This window comes from Microcebus murinus, chromosome X, assembly GCF_040939455.1.
Source record: "Microcebus murinus isolate Inina chromosome X, M.murinus_Inina_mat1.0, whole genome shotgun sequence".
NCBI classification, from domain to species: Eukaryota; Metazoa; Chordata; class Mammalia; order Primates; family Cheirogaleidae; genus Microcebus; species Microcebus murinus.
The window spans coordinates 122,601,357-122,615,621 of NC_134136.1; the positions used below are offsets into that span (position 1 = coordinate 122,601,357).

A 14,265-nucleotide genomic window follows, 5' to 3' on the forward strand; every position below is an offset into this window, starting at 1 on the left:
CCTAAGGCCGTTTCTCAGCTAAGGAAACTGAGTCCCTCCCTCCCAAAGCCAGATTCCCGTGATTCCGAGTAGAGGCTATCCCGAACACATTTACATTCTGAAAAGGCTAAGGGTCTCGCGGTTACATGGCCTGGCTTCCGAGTTGCCAAGCACCTGGAGATGGGGCGCCCTGGGGCCCTGCGCCAGGCCGGGCGTATCCTCGGCGGGTGGGGTGAGTGGGTTTCCGGGGCGGCAGCCACCTGGCCCGGCCCCCTCCGGCCCCGCCCGCCTCTGCTCTAGCTCGGTGATTCACTCCCTCCTTCGCCCCGGGGGGGCCCCCTTCCCGGCCAGACAGCGGGCAAGACAGCTCGGTGTACTGCGTCCTCGAACCCTCAAGCAAGCGAGCAGATCCTCTGTGGCCGCAGGGACTCCAGCCCATGCCATGGCGGATTCCGAGCGCCTCTCGGCCCCCGGCTGCTGGGCAGCTTGCACCAGCTTCTCGCGCACACGAAAGGGAATTCTCCTGTTTGCTGAGATTGTGAGCATACTGGGGCAGGCGGGTGGGCAAAGGCGGGGTGGGGTGGCTGCACCACGCGGAACTAGACAGTCTGGGGTGAAGCAGGCACATGGCGGGGCGCTCGGCAGGGGGGCGCCAGTGAGTGGGTTTGCAGTGGAAGCCCGAAAGTAGGGCGCAGGGCGAGTCGGTGGGGTTTGGAGAAGGTGGTCGGAGAGCTGGTGGCCATGGGGTAAGGCGAGAATCCTATAACGCCTATGGGGGGGCTTCGTGGGGACAGCCCGCGTGGACTCATCAGTGGACACATGGAAGGAGTCCTGAGGGGCTGGGAAGTGGGGGGCCTCCTGTGGCAGGGCGTGGCGCGGCCTGGGCACTGGCAAGCGGGCTGGCAGCACGCCCAGGGGCGGGGCTTGTTGGGTGGGGCCCCAAGCGTTAGTCCCGCGGGGTAGGGCGCCCCACCCTTCGCCAGTTCTTCCTTGCCCTTCTGGGTCCGGGAGGGATGTCTTTAGCTTTTCGGGCTGCTCAGGAGCCTCGATTTCTTGTCCTCTTCGAAGTGGGTGCCGCCTTTGAGTTGCTTGTGAAAGGAGTGCGGCGCCTTTAAGGGAGCCCTGCCCTTCTGGTGTCACTCTCAGGGCTTCCCAAAGGAGTTGCCTGGGGAACCGCATGTTCCTCCCCCTCAAGGCCAAGGAGCTGGCGCCAGCGATGCTCACAAAACACCTGGCACAGCCACTCCTCTCAGACTGCCCATATCCTAGAGTGGAAAAGGGGGGAAACCGAGAAGTCCAACTCTACTTACTTGTGGGGTGACCCTGAGCAAGCCATCTAACCTCTCTGTGCCTCACTTTTCTCATCTATAAAATAGAGATACTAATAATACTACCCAGTTCATTAGATTATTGTGATGATTAAGTGAAGTTGGAACACAGTGAGCACACAAAAAGTGTGTAGCTATTATTGTGTGTCATTTTCCCAGTCCTGGTAGGCATCAGAGTTTGAGAGCCCAAATTTAAACCAATGTCCTCAGCCCTGGGAGCTGATCAAGGCCCCCTTTCCCATGTCACCCTTCCAGATATTGTGCCTGGTGATTCTGATCTGCTTCAGTGCCTCCACACCAGGGTACTCTTCCCTGTCGGTGGTTGAGATGATTCTTGCTGCTATCTTCTTTGTCATCTACATGTGTGACCTGCACGCCAAGATACCATTTATCAACTGGCCCTGGAGTGTGAGAAGGGGGTCAACGATGGCAAGGCTGGGGAGGGGCCTGGGCTGTTAGGATTATCTGGGGAACTCTGGGTGCTGATTTTCCTCTTCTTCCTACACCTCACAGGATTTCTTCCGAACCCTCATAGCAGCGATCCTCTACCTGATCACCTCCATTGTTGTCCTTGTTGAGAGAGGAAACCATTCCAAAATCGTCGCAGGGGTAATGACCATGGAGGCAGCTCCAAATCATAGAGAGAAGGGTTTGAGGATCCAGGGGGCAAGTTCTGCCTGTGCTCCTGGCAGAAAGTATGAGACCCACAGCAGGCAGCACTTGCCCTCAGGGCCTGCATGAAAGTTTGGCTCAGGCCCCAGTTTTGCCTCTCAAGATCTTCATTTGCTGTTAAGGGCTGTCTCTTTTCCAGCACAAGGACCTTTGTGGGAAGTACCAACAGGTGGTCCCTTTGTCAACACACTAGACTACCACCTGCTAGAACTTTGTCTCAAATGTAGTATGAATTGTGCCCCATATGTGGGGCCATAGTGCAGCTGCCCTGTGCTGAGAAGTACTAGAAGGAGGCAGGGTGGGTTAGAATCCACTGTCTTGATCTTTCTATGAGGCTCTCTGGCTTCACAGTCTGGGCTTGAGTCACCATGCTTCATGAGCCAGGTGCTGGCAGTGGTGGATACGAGGAGGTAAGAGGCTGAATGGGTTGACAACCTAATCTAACCCCTCTCACTCCCATCCTGCTCCTAGGTACTGGGCTTACTTGCTACATGCCTTTTTGGGTATGATGCCTATGTTACCTTCCCCCTTCGGCAGCAAAGACATACAGCAGCCCCCACTGGTAAGTTGTGTGTGTGTGTGTGTGTGTGTGTGTGTGTGTGTGTGTTGGTTGCTGAGGGGGCAGAGGAGAAAAGGAAAAAGATCTCCTAAAAGTATGAATGCCAACTCTCTTCCTTGTTGGTACTTATGGCTTTTGTACCAATTGGTACCACAAGCTTCAGTATTCTTGTCTGTAAAATGGGCATGTGAATCCAGCCAATGCTTTCTCTCTTTTCCTCACTTACAGACCCCACAGATGGCTCAGTGTAGGCGCACTCCTCTCATTTTGTTCCTGCAACCTGCAAATAAGTCCTGCATTGGAATAACTCCACCCCCACAACAACACTCCTAGCCTACCAATTCCCAGCCTCCTATTGAGGCAAAAGTGCCTTTATTGGGAGAATTTTGTCTTCCAGCCTGCCAATCAACTGCTGGGTGTGACCACTTTTATGGGTGTACCTAGGTCCTCCTTGGTGTCAAAAGGAGACACCAGTTCTGCCTGAACCATGTCCCCACCTAAGCCACAAAATGAGGGAAGAAGGCACCTTAGATTGTAGATTCCAGGCCCCAGGTTGTGACCCACTCCAAATAATCTCCCTGCTGTGTGTGTGTGTGTGTGGGGGGGGTTCCTGTGGAGGGATGAATAAATAAGCAGATTGTTAAAATATAAGGTAATGAATAAAGTAATCCTTTGATCAGATGTGGATAAATCTCAAGCATCAGGAGGGCAAATTGGGAAGGGGCAGCTGGGACAAGGAGGCAAAGACCCGGGCCCATTTTACAACAAATATTAAATTACTTCAATAATACAAACAGCAGAAGGGGGGAGGAAAGAAGGGGATTTATGACTTAGATGGGGGGGTTATCCTTTCCACTGACTGGAGAATGAAGTCCTTCCAGGACTGCCTGCCTTCAAGCCACGATGCAGTTCTTGTCTCGGGACTGTCGAGGCATCCCCGGGTGAGAGTCCCTGGGGAGCGGGGAGGAGCGGGGGTTGAGAGTCTCAGTTGCAGTGAGCTGAGCCGGCATGGGCCTGCACATGTGTGCAGGCAATGGGATGCGTTCTCCTAGGAAGAAACCATCATCCTCTGAGGACTCAGAACAGGAACTGGAGGGCGAACTGGAGCAAGATCCTGAATCTGACCCTGATCCCAAGTCACAATGATAGTGGCGACGTCTGCTAGGGTGGTGGTGGTGGTGGTGGTGGTGGCGGCGGCGGCGATGGCGATGGTTGGGGGCCCTGGGTGGGGGACTGCGTGGCCTGCGGCGCTGGGCCGGGGGCGCACTCAGGGTCCGCCGTGGACCTCCTTCAGACACCAGAGGGTCACGGAAGCTGACACGTGGGGTGCTCTGGCGACCAAAGGCACTATCGTCTGGGCGCGGAATCGGCTGGCCGGGGGATTCCGAGGGTGGCTCAGTGGTGCTGCGGAGACCCAGCTCCGGCATGGAGTGGCGGTGGGGGGCCTCTCTCAGAAAGCGGGAGGGCTCCTCAGGGTCTGCAGCTGTAAAGGGAAACGACTCATGCAGGAGGCCTGTGGAAGGGCCTTCTTTTCCCCACCAGGACTGGGATAGTGGGGGCAGGAGTCAGAGACCGGCAGGGACAGTCTGGGAAGTATGAAGCTTGGAGCCGTCGCTGGGTGGAGAGGGTGGGAAGTAAGACGCAGGAAGAGCAAGACCGATTGGTGTATGGGGCCGGGGCCGGGGGCGTGGCTTCGGATGGAAGGGGTGGGGCATGGGCTGGATTAGATTTGGTTTGATAGAATGGGGAGAAGCCTGGGTGAAGAGGGTGGTGGGTGACAGGCTGGAGGACTTAGGCTCAAGCAGGGACAAGTTGAGGTAGGGAATAGGCCCTGTACAGAAGCAGGGCGGAACCAGGGTTCACGAGGTGGGCATAGTTTGGGCTGGAGTCTAGGCGTGGAACGGTTTGGGGAAGGGGCTGGGCTGAGATGAGGGCGGGGCCAGGGATGCAGCAGGTGTAGGGCCTGGGCGAGTCAAGGGAAAGGGCCAAGGTTGAGGCAGGGGCGGGGGTGCGGTGGGGAATAGGGCTGTGGCTGGGCGTAGCTAGAGGGTTAGCTCACCAGGCGGTGACTCCGTGCAGGTGTCTTTGGTGGCTGTCTTGGACGCCCCCTCCGCAGCAGAGAAAGAGGCTGTGGAGGCTGTGAGCGGTGTGGTGACCGTGCCTGAGCTCCAGCTACAGCGGCCGGGCCCCAGAGTGGTGGGCTCTGACCCAAGGCTGCAGGCTCGAGAGCAGAAGATTAGGCCACGGCGTGGCAGAAACGGGCGGCCTAGCAGGGCACACCCGCAGTGACTACAGCAGAAGCAGCCGTCTGAGGCATGCCAGTGCTGGCCCTGATAAGCCATCTGGCCCTGGTCCAGGCCTGTGGGGAAGGATGGGAGGGGGAAATTGAGGCAGAACCTCCAGGCATACCCCACCCTCATGAATGGGGCCATTCTCGGGGAGGGGTGGGGAACTGAAGCAGGGTACCCCGAGATGCCCTCTCCCCCTTCCCAAAAGACCTTTCTCTGGAGAAAGCAGGAAACTCAAGGTTTGGTCCTCACCCCAGTGGTTCCTCATTCTCTTGTCCTGGGGACTGGCTGGTAAATGTCTCCCTCCCACTCTTTCTTTCCCAGGGTGCTCCCTCTCAGAGTAGGGGTGGGCCTTGGACTCTAAGATGTGGGCCTGGCTTAGATGTTAAGGGGTGGCTCCAGGTGGAAGGAGAGGGAAAGGCTGGGTCTGAGGAGGAGGAGGCCTGGGTGGTGGAGGCAGGGCTTAGAAGGGAGTGTGTGGCCTTGGTGGGAAAGGAATAGGTCTTAGGGGGTAGGATGGTAGCTGTGACCTAGGTGGATGGAGGAGAGTGGATGAGAATGGGGCATAGGTTGGAGTAGTAGAGGCTGGGCTTAGAGGGTAGTCCTAGGGGCCAGGAATTAGAGGGCACCCTGGAGGTGGGTCTGGATGTGTAGTGGTGGACTAGTATATAGGTAACATTTAGAAAGTATGGTACAGTGGAGGACACTGGGGGTGGGACTTGCTGTGAAGGGTGCTGGGGCCTGAAGGACAAGAGGAATCCTGGTGGGGTGGGGCTGGGGCCCAGTTGTCCATCCATCCCACCACGTTCACCCACCAATGTGCTCCCCACAGCCATCACAGTATTCCGCATGGCGGGCCTCATAGCAGGTGCAGCAGTGGGGACGGCTCTGATGCATGACATAGTGCTGCCCTCCTAGGGAAGCTTCACACTCGAAGCAGCAGAAGTGACCCATGTGCCAGTGCTGGCCCTCAGCCTCTGTGCACTCAGGGGAGAAGATGATCTGGAGGGCAAAGGCCGTCTGTGGCTGTCAGAAAGTCCTGCCCCTGGCCCTACCTGCCCTCCAGTCCCGCCCCTGAGCAGGGAGGCCCAAACCTCATCACAGGCTTGGCAGCGTGGGCGCAGGCGTTCAGCATGGTGGCGCCCACAGTAGACTTTGCCAGCATGGTAGAAGTAGATGAGGTCAACAAGCAGCTCCCGGCATGTGGTGCACACGAAGCACTGAGGGTGCCAGGAGGTGCCCAGGCCTGCACGGCTGGCAAACACTGCGATGTCCCCACCTCCTATCTGCTTCCCACACTGCCATGGGAAAGACAGACAGACATTGTCACCATCACCAAGATGGCCATATGGGTGGGATCAGCCAAGACATGTCACCCTTGGGCCTTCCCCATGGTGAACCTTTGTGACTGGCCCTGCCTATCACAGGGAATGCAGTTGGGGGGAGCCTTAGAGACTGACCCTGCTCATGGTGAAGCCATAGAGACAGGCCTTACCCATCATGGGTGGCCTTACTGGCTAGCCTCCCCCACAGTGGGGTGGGAAGATATAGAGACAGGTCAGGCAAAGTGAGGGAACCACATAGATAGTCTCCATCCTCTGGGACCTCAGGAACAGCCCTCACCTAACAGTAGGATCTAAGGCCAGGCCCCACCTGCCACTGGGCTCTGGAGACAGCTCTGCCACTGTGGGTCAGTTCTTAAAGACAAGTTCTGACCACAAGAGGACCAGAGAGATAGTCCACACCCCATGGCTACTGCATGGAGGGGCAAAAACCATAGAGAAGGCACACTAGGGCCTCCTTAGAGACAAATTACACCCACCGGTGGGATCTGAGGGATAGGTCCCATCCACCAGGGGCCTCTAGAGATATACCCCATTACCAGGAGGGTCTTAGAGACAGCCCCTGCACAATAGCGAGATGTGATGAACAGACCCTGTCCTCCAGAGGGGATCCTAGAGACAGCCCACTGGGGCTTAAGGGACAGGCCTTATCTTCCATGGCTTGGGAGACTGGACCTGCACCCCAGGGCTTGGAGCAAGGGCACTACTCCTTCCCTGAGGCCTCTGTGGCTCACCTCTTCACAGATGGCCCCGGTGATGGTCACTGGGAAGATTCGCACAGTGCCACGCCCCAGATTCTCCCGCTTCCGCTGCTGGCTGAAGGCTCGGAGCTCTTTCTTCTCCTCCTCTTCCAGCGCTGTGCAGTACTGGGCCTGGGAGTAGTAGGGGTCTTCCAGGCTCTGACCTTGAGGCCACCCCTCTCTCTCTTTCAGACTTCATCTATGCCCAGAAAGTTTACTTCTAGGCCTTTGTATAGCTGGTGCCTCCTGCCTGAAACACCCACCTCTTCTTCCAAGGCCCAGCTGTGGTTTTGCCAAGGAATGTCCCCTGATGACCCTAGCCTATCCAGAACTCTCATCTCAGATCAGCTCACCTTTCCTCCTCTGACCCTGCCCATTTCTTTCCAGCTGCCCTGCATTCACCCAGGCTATACCTGTCTTCTGTCTCCTCACCTCACTGTCGTGTGGGGGCAGCTGGTGTAGTAGTTGCTTGATCCTGTATTTCTCCCCAGGACTGTTGACATAGGGGACCTTGTCCTCCGGGAGGCAGCTAAAAAATTGGTATACCTAGGAGGACATGAGGGGTGGGAGAAAACAATTGAGATTAGGGATGAGCTGGGATGCAGTGAGATGGTGGGTCCCCACTGCTCTGAGATAATTAAAGTCATCAGGCGGGACTTCTCCTGAAGGCCAGATCATTTCCTTCAGCTCCCAAACATGCTGAGAATTCCCTCAGGTCTTGGCTCCACTTCCTCCTCCAGCTGCTACTCCACTTTTCTCCTCCCCTTTACAGCAAAATTCCTCAAAAGTGTTGTGAGCACTCTATGCATTCCACTTCCTCCCCTCCCATTCTCCCTGGAGCCTTCTACACTCAGGCTTCCACCCCCACCCATCCTCCAAAGCTGTCAAGGTCATTGATGATGTCCACATTGTTAAAATCATTGTTCAGGTCTCAGTCCTCATCCGACTTGACCCATCAGTAGCCCTGGACCCAGCTGATCACTTCTTCTTCCTTTGACAACTTGCTTCCCTTGGCTTCCAGGACAGCACGCAGTCCTCGATTTTCTCCTACCTTGTCAGCTGCTCCTTCTGTGTCCCTCTTTTGGCTCCTCCTCAACTAGCCCACCCTGAAATGTGGGAGGCTCCTAGGGCTCAGTTCTTGATCCTGTTGCCTCTGTCTACGTTCACAGCCTTGGGAATTACATCCAACCTCATGGCTATAAATATCATCTGTTTGGCTAATGTGTTGCAAATGCATACCTCCAGCCCTGTGACCTTTCCTTTGAGTTTCAGGCAATATGGCCACTTAGATGTCTAACAGGCATCTCAACTCTGGATGGCCAAAACCAAACTTAGCTCTTAACCCTAAAACTCGATCCTGCTTTTCCCTTTCCTGCACAAATTAATCCACCCATCCTTGGGGTCATTTTTCACTCCCTTCTTTTCTACCCTCACAAGCAAATCCTTTCATCTCTAGTTTCAAAATATATCTAGAATCTGACCATGTCTCACTGCTTCCACTGCCAGCACCATCTTTAGTCACCCCGGCTACTGCAATAGCCTTCTCTTCTCTGGTCCCCTGCTTCTGCCATCACTCCTGCGGGCTGCTCTACACTCAGCAGCCACATCACGTCCCTCCTCTGCTCACAACCCCCTTGTGGCTTTGCCCTCATTCAGAGTCAAAGTCAAAGTCCTCTCCATGGCTCTGCTACCTCTCTGACCTCAGATCCAGCTGCTCTCCTCCTCTTTCACTCTGCTTCGGCAGCACTGGCCCTTACATATGCCAAACATACTCCTGCCTCAGGGCCTTGGCATTAGCTATTCACTTTGCCCGAATTGCTCTTACCCCAGAGATCTGCATGGTACATGTCTTCACTTCCTTTAGGGTAGCTCGAACGTTAAATTCTCAGAGGCTTACCTGGGCACCCTATTGCTAGTCTCTCTCTCTCCCTCTCTCTCTCTGTCTCTCCTCACCGCCCCCTTCCCTGCCTTTTTGTTCCATGGCCCTTATACCATCTGACACATATTTAAAGGTGTGTTTATTGGCTGTTGCTCCTTTTGAGACTCTCACCTCCATGTGGCCGATATGTTATTTTGTGTTTTGTTCACTGCTGTGTCCTCAGTGCCTAGAACAGTGTGCGACTGGAGGTAGGTGCTCCACAACTATTTGCTGAATGAATCAATCAATGAAGACTTGGTGAATGAAGTACTGGGGTAAAGCCTGACGTAGAATAAGAGTGGGGTGAACAGGCCCTGAGTAACTGGTGCCAAGATCACTCAGGGTTCCCTGTGAGTGTGGGGGGGCTGACCACCCTTCTGTCATGGAGTGGTCAGAAGGACCTTCAGTCTAACCACACATTCTAATGTTGCTCCAGAAATAGGTTCCCACTTGAGTGTGTGTGTGTGAGAGAGCCTATGTGTGTACCCACTGGACAGCAAGAGAGGGTGGCTGGCCTCTGGTCACCTGCTCGGGCTTAAGGCCTGGGGGCACCCAGGCATACTCCTCTGATGCACAGCCTGAGTCGTCATCCGAGATGGAGTGGCGCTGGAAGTCTGAGATTAGCCGACACATGATGCGTTCCAGGTCCACAGGCACCGCGTGAACTGCGTGCTCCTCCCGTGGGCATTTGCAGTGCTGGCAGATCTTTCTGGGGAGCCAGGATGAGGGTCAATTACTAAGGGATTGCTCACCCAGACCCCTCAGCAGCCCAACTGAGTGGCGGAGACATGCAGATTATCACCACCAAAGGGCCCTGGGCCTGCGGGCAGGGCTGACAGGAGGTGGGGCTATGAGCCAGGGTCTGGCTGTGAGCCTGTCAGTGATAGAGAGGGAGGCATTGGCTGTGAGAGGCTCAGCTTCCAGCAGTAAGACAGGGGCCGGAGGAGGGCATGTCTGTGAACCAGGGGTGGGGCTGTAAGCCTGGGCAAGGGATGTGAAGGGGTGAGGCTGCAGAGTCTCAAGGACATCCCCTAACCTTTCAGCTCTGGAACTTGTGTCCCACTCACTGGCAGCTGGCCTGAGTGGGGGCGGGGCTCTGAGACTGAGATTGGAGTTATGAATCTAGAGGCTCCCCTTAGGAAAGCCTCTGGATTTTGTGGGGAGACTTTCCCTAGAGTCAGGGCTCTAGCCTGTGTGATGAGGCCCCGGTAGAGCTTGAATCTGGGGGCTGGGGGCTGTGTGTGGTATTTTATGAGACTTTTGGGTGCAGCACTCCAGTAGGAGGATAGGACGCTGGGTCTGGGAGAGTAGTTCAGAGCCTAATTGGGGGGGGGAGGTTGGAGATCAGGGAGCGATGCTCAGATCCCGGAAGCATCTCCCTAGGGATGCAACTCAGAGGCTTGGGGAGAACTCTACTGGGGGCGGGGCTGTATCGTGGGTGGAGCTTTCCTGGGAAGGCAACTCTTGGTAATGGGTCAGGGGGCAGGGCTCTGAATCTGAGTGTTCCTAACTGATTTCCCCCAGTGGGCAAGGAGCCTAGATCTGGGGAGGTTACCCTGAGGGCACAGCTCTGACAGAAGCCCTGTGTATGGAGGGGTCACTTACCTCCAGTCGTGCAGCAGGAAGCCGGGGCATTGCTCCCTGCAAGAGTTGCAGGGCTGACCCCGGTCTGGGTCATCGGTTTCTGGATGCTGCTTTGGGTGGGGGCAGACACAGGTCCAGGCAAGGCGCAGGAGCAGAGAGAGAGAAGTCAACACCCGCCCCTCTACTCCAAGGCCTGCAACCGCATGTTGGGGCCTGTCCCACCAGGGCAGTGCTGGGCAGGCTGGGACAGCGCCTGGAGCGCGGGGGAGGGGAACACAACCAAGGCAGAGGCGGGGCAGCTGAGACCACCTTCCAACAAGCCTCCTTTTCAGGGAATTCCCTTCCCTAGGCTGGCCTTGCACTACCCCTCCCCCAGCCTGGGACACCCCCCTGCCTCAGATCCTTCCAGGCCTCAAACACCTCTCCCAGAATTCATAGTGCTCTCCCCACCAGAGCACAGAGTCCTTAATCTGGGCATCCCCTCCCAGGCCTTATCTCTGTCCCCTCTCCACCCAGGAGGCCAGCAGCACTCCAATTCTACAGGGTAGGCGACTGGGACCCCATCCTTCCTTGGGATTCCCCACATGAACCCTTCTCCCTTCAGAAGCTCAGGAGCTGCTCCTGGCTTCACTCCCTCATAGCAAGGAACTGGGGACCCTCCTCAAGGAACTCAGGAGGCCTCTACTCCATTCAGCAACCCCCTGCTCCAAGAAACTTTGACCTTGACCCTCATATCCTAGGGCTATTTACTCCTTCTCTGGACCACCAAATCCAGATCCTACCTTCTCCTGTCAGAGACCCCCTCCAAAGGAAGAGAAAGACCCTCCTATCCAAGAAGTTAAAAGCTCCTTGGCTCAGGTGGAAGCCTGGAAGCCCTGTTTCCCCAAGTCCTAATCTCTCTACCCTCAGCATTCAGGCATGCCAGGAGAGTAGGACTCTATCCCTCAGTACATGTTCCTCCAAGGTAAGGTGTCCCTTCCCTCAGAAGCTCAGGAGGGCCCTGCTTAACCCAAGACCCCAGGACCCAATCTTTTTGTCCGCAGAATTCCCTCTTGCAATTCACAAGAGAAAGGAGTGCACCGGGTCCCAGGGTGTGCGGAGAGGTGAGTAGGGAGCATGGGCCCCCATGCCTACAGGTTCCTTCATCCACCTGCTTCCAGCAGCCTCAGCCCCAGGTCTAGGAATGCTGGAGATGGGATTCCCAGACCCTCTATGGGGCGTCTGCTCTCTATCCCTATCCCCTACCCAATCGCTCAGGCCTCAGTTTACCTCCGACCCCCCACTGCTCACCACACGCCCAGAGCGGCGCCTCCGGGACCCACGCGCGAACATGGCGCGCTCGGGGCACGGTCAAGTCAGGCCGGGTCAGGGGAATGTAATCCTCACGGCAGTCCGGTCACCACGCGTCGGGCCTAGGATCTCTGTTCCGTAAACCTGACACCCGCGTGGGAGGAGCGCGCCCCACAGGGCCCGCCCCGGACCTGTTGTCTTTCCGTCGCCGTTGCCTCGGCGCCCCCTGCCTAGAAGTGAGATGCTTGCAGCCCAGGAGAGCCCCGCGGAAAAGGCCTCTGCGCTCCCCTCCAGGGCGGGAGCCCGGCATCACAAGTTACGGCCTGTAGAACCCCAGTGTGCCACGTAGCCTCTCATGGGAGATTCTAGGGCTTGAGGGCTTTGTAGTGGGTGGCATCGGGGGTACTTGGAGGTGGCCGCCTGACTTGAAGGAGTGGCACTAAGATGCTTCTATTGATGCTTCTTGTCGGTTTATCTTGGATGCTTATTTACGGGAGGGGTTAAAGCCACCTCTTAGCTCCCTCCTCACTGGTGAGGTTCCCAGCGTCTTTTACCCGGATGAATGCTGCAAGAGTGGTCTCAGGCCTCAGCTGAGTGTTTTGTCACCCCCACCAGAGAGCTAGATCTTATATACACCCTTCTCTTCCTATTCCCCTCTCAAAGCCAGGATTATTTGAGATTTATGGGGAGGGGGCTAAAGTCTCTGGCCAGGTTCTAAAGCTCTCTTCCTAGCTCTCTTCCCATCCTTACAGGCCTAGCGGTCAAGCCCCCTAAGTCCTGAGAAGTAGCTCTTAAAGTCTTTCCTCCCCCAACTGCATTCTCTCCAGTTAGATATTCCCTTCTTTGAGTGCAGTTTCAGGATTAGGAGTCTCTCCTTCCTGCTGTGGGGCTCAGCTTTGCCTCCCGGCTGGGAGGAGGGCGTTCCCCACCCACAATCAGAACTGGGCGCCTAGCTGGGGTCTTTAATTAGGCAAGAGGTAGCAGTGCTCAGCGGGGCCTTTCATCTTGGGCACCCGGAACCTCCTCCATTACACACATCCCAGTCACTTCCCCACCCTCCTTGCCCCAGGGAGGGGAGCCGGGAAGGCATAAAAGAGAATGAATAAATGAGTTAACTAAGGAGTGACCTCAGCGCCCCCGCCTCCAGGCCTTGCTGCCTAGCCAGTGTCCCAGTTCTCCTGTTGGGGCAGAGGCAAGGAGGAGAGACACCAGGGTCTGAAAAATACAGCCAGGGTCGGGTAGTGAAGTCTGTCTGTGAAGTATAGGGGTCCTATTTGGACCCTTTGGGGGTTTGAGGACATGGCTCCACAGGGCCTGAAGGGCCGTGGCTAAGGGACCAGAATTAGAACCAAAGACTGGGTATCCGGTGGCTAGCATTGGGACAGCTAGCAGGGCTACTCAGCGTGACTTAGAATGATGGATGGGCGAGGCTTCACAGAGGAAGCCGCTAGACAGAACATGGTTGGAGGGGCCTGAAATGGGGCAGCAACCTTAAGGGTGGTCAGCAGGTTGAGGGCAAATCTTCTTACCTCCTTCCCCCCTTCTCTCCCTTCAGCCCCGCAAAAGAAAGACACACTGAGAAATCAGAGCCTGGTGAACTAGATGGTGAGGAGTTTATTTGGGAGAGGAGAATTAATCATATTTGTTCTTCCTTGGGGAGGGGGTCTTCAAACAATACCATAGGGCATGGGAAAGGGTGGGGGTCTGGAGGGGAGAGGGAGGGGCCACAGCCAGACAAAATGGCAACACATGATCACAGGCACTACTGACATCACAGACACAGCAGAGGGTGCAGGATAGGGACTCCAGACCTCCAACTACCACGGGATGGGTAGGGGTATGGAGGGAGGGCGGGGGCAGGGGAAGGGGGGAAGAAGGGTGAGCCAGCCCCACAGATCTGTTGGTTCTGTCCTCTGATTACCTAGCTATCTTGTCACGAGGTGGGCAAGGGTGTGGGCTGTGCTTCTCTCACTCTCCAAGATATATCCCTCAGCTCTTTCCAGGCCACCTCAGTCCCCAGCCTTGGCCAGGGCCATTCCTCCCCATCCCTAACAAAACCCATCCTGAAGCTCCTAACCAAGTTCCCCCTCCCAACTTACTGCCCAAACCCACCCACTTTAAAACTTTTTATCAATGGAGGGGGCTGCCCCTTCCAAAGCATTCATGCAAGCCCCACTCTAAGCCACGCTCCACTTGGAACCCTGACCGGGATCTCATCCCAAAATTAGCCCATTCCTGAATCCCACTTCTTGCCCTGCTCAAAATCTGTCCCCTTTAGAATCAATACTCCTGAGTGTTCCAAACCACACATAATCCAAGACCTGCCACTCTGCAGCCCATCCATTCCCTCACTTAAATCCCTGCCCCTTCCAGAACCAGATCCTCTGTCTCCTTACAAGCCCCACCCCAGAATGCTCTAGGGCACCCCTCTCCTTTAGACTCCAGATTCAGTATGTCCCATATACTGACCCCTCCACTCCAGAGCACCCCTTCAAGACTGCCTTGAGTTCTAAGCTGTCCACTGTACCCCAATTCCCCCCAATGTCTGCTTCTTACCCTGGGGT

At 56.0% G+C, this 14,265-nt stretch overlaps 2 protein-coding genes across 3 annotated transcripts; one reads left to right on the forward strand and one right to left on the reverse strand.

Moving 5' to 3' along the window:
• The first annotated feature begins 266 nt into the window (after positions 1-266).
• Positions 267-3,219, forward strand: PLP2 (proteolipid protein 2). The gene is made up of 5 exons (XM_012738161.2): positions 267-517; positions 1,563-1,715; positions 1,821-1,916; positions 2,451-2,541; positions 2,767-3,219. Exons 1-5 carry the CDS (start codon positions 422-424, stop codon positions 2,787-2,789), a joined length of 459 nt encoding a protein of 152 aa, XP_012593615.1. The 5' UTR covers positions 267-421; the 3' UTR covers positions 2,790-3,219.
• Positions 3,220-3,295: 76 nt separating this feature from the next.
• PRICKLE3 (prickle planar cell polarity protein 3) lies at positions 3,296-11,903 on the reverse strand. 2 transcript variants are annotated; one of them, XM_012738158.2, is made up of 9 exons: positions 11,702-11,903; positions 10,433-10,518; positions 9,353-9,536; positions 7,342-7,455; positions 6,904-7,041; positions 5,921-6,124; positions 5,642-5,828; positions 4,598-4,897; positions 3,296-4,021 (listed from the first exon to the last, which is right to left on the reverse strand). In XM_012738158.2, exons 1-9 carry the CDS (start codon positions 11,741-11,743, stop codon positions 3,432-3,434), a joined length of 1,845 nt encoding a protein of 614 aa, XP_012593612.1. In that variant the 5' UTR covers positions 11,744-11,903; the 3' UTR covers positions 3,296-3,431. The 2 variants fall into 2 exon arrangements, with proteins under 2 accessions (XP_012593612.1, XP_012593611.1); XM_012738157.2 differs by having other exon boundaries at positions 10,433-10,521; positions 11,702-11,901.
• Between the last annotated feature and the right edge of the window lie 2,362 nt (positions 11,904-14,265).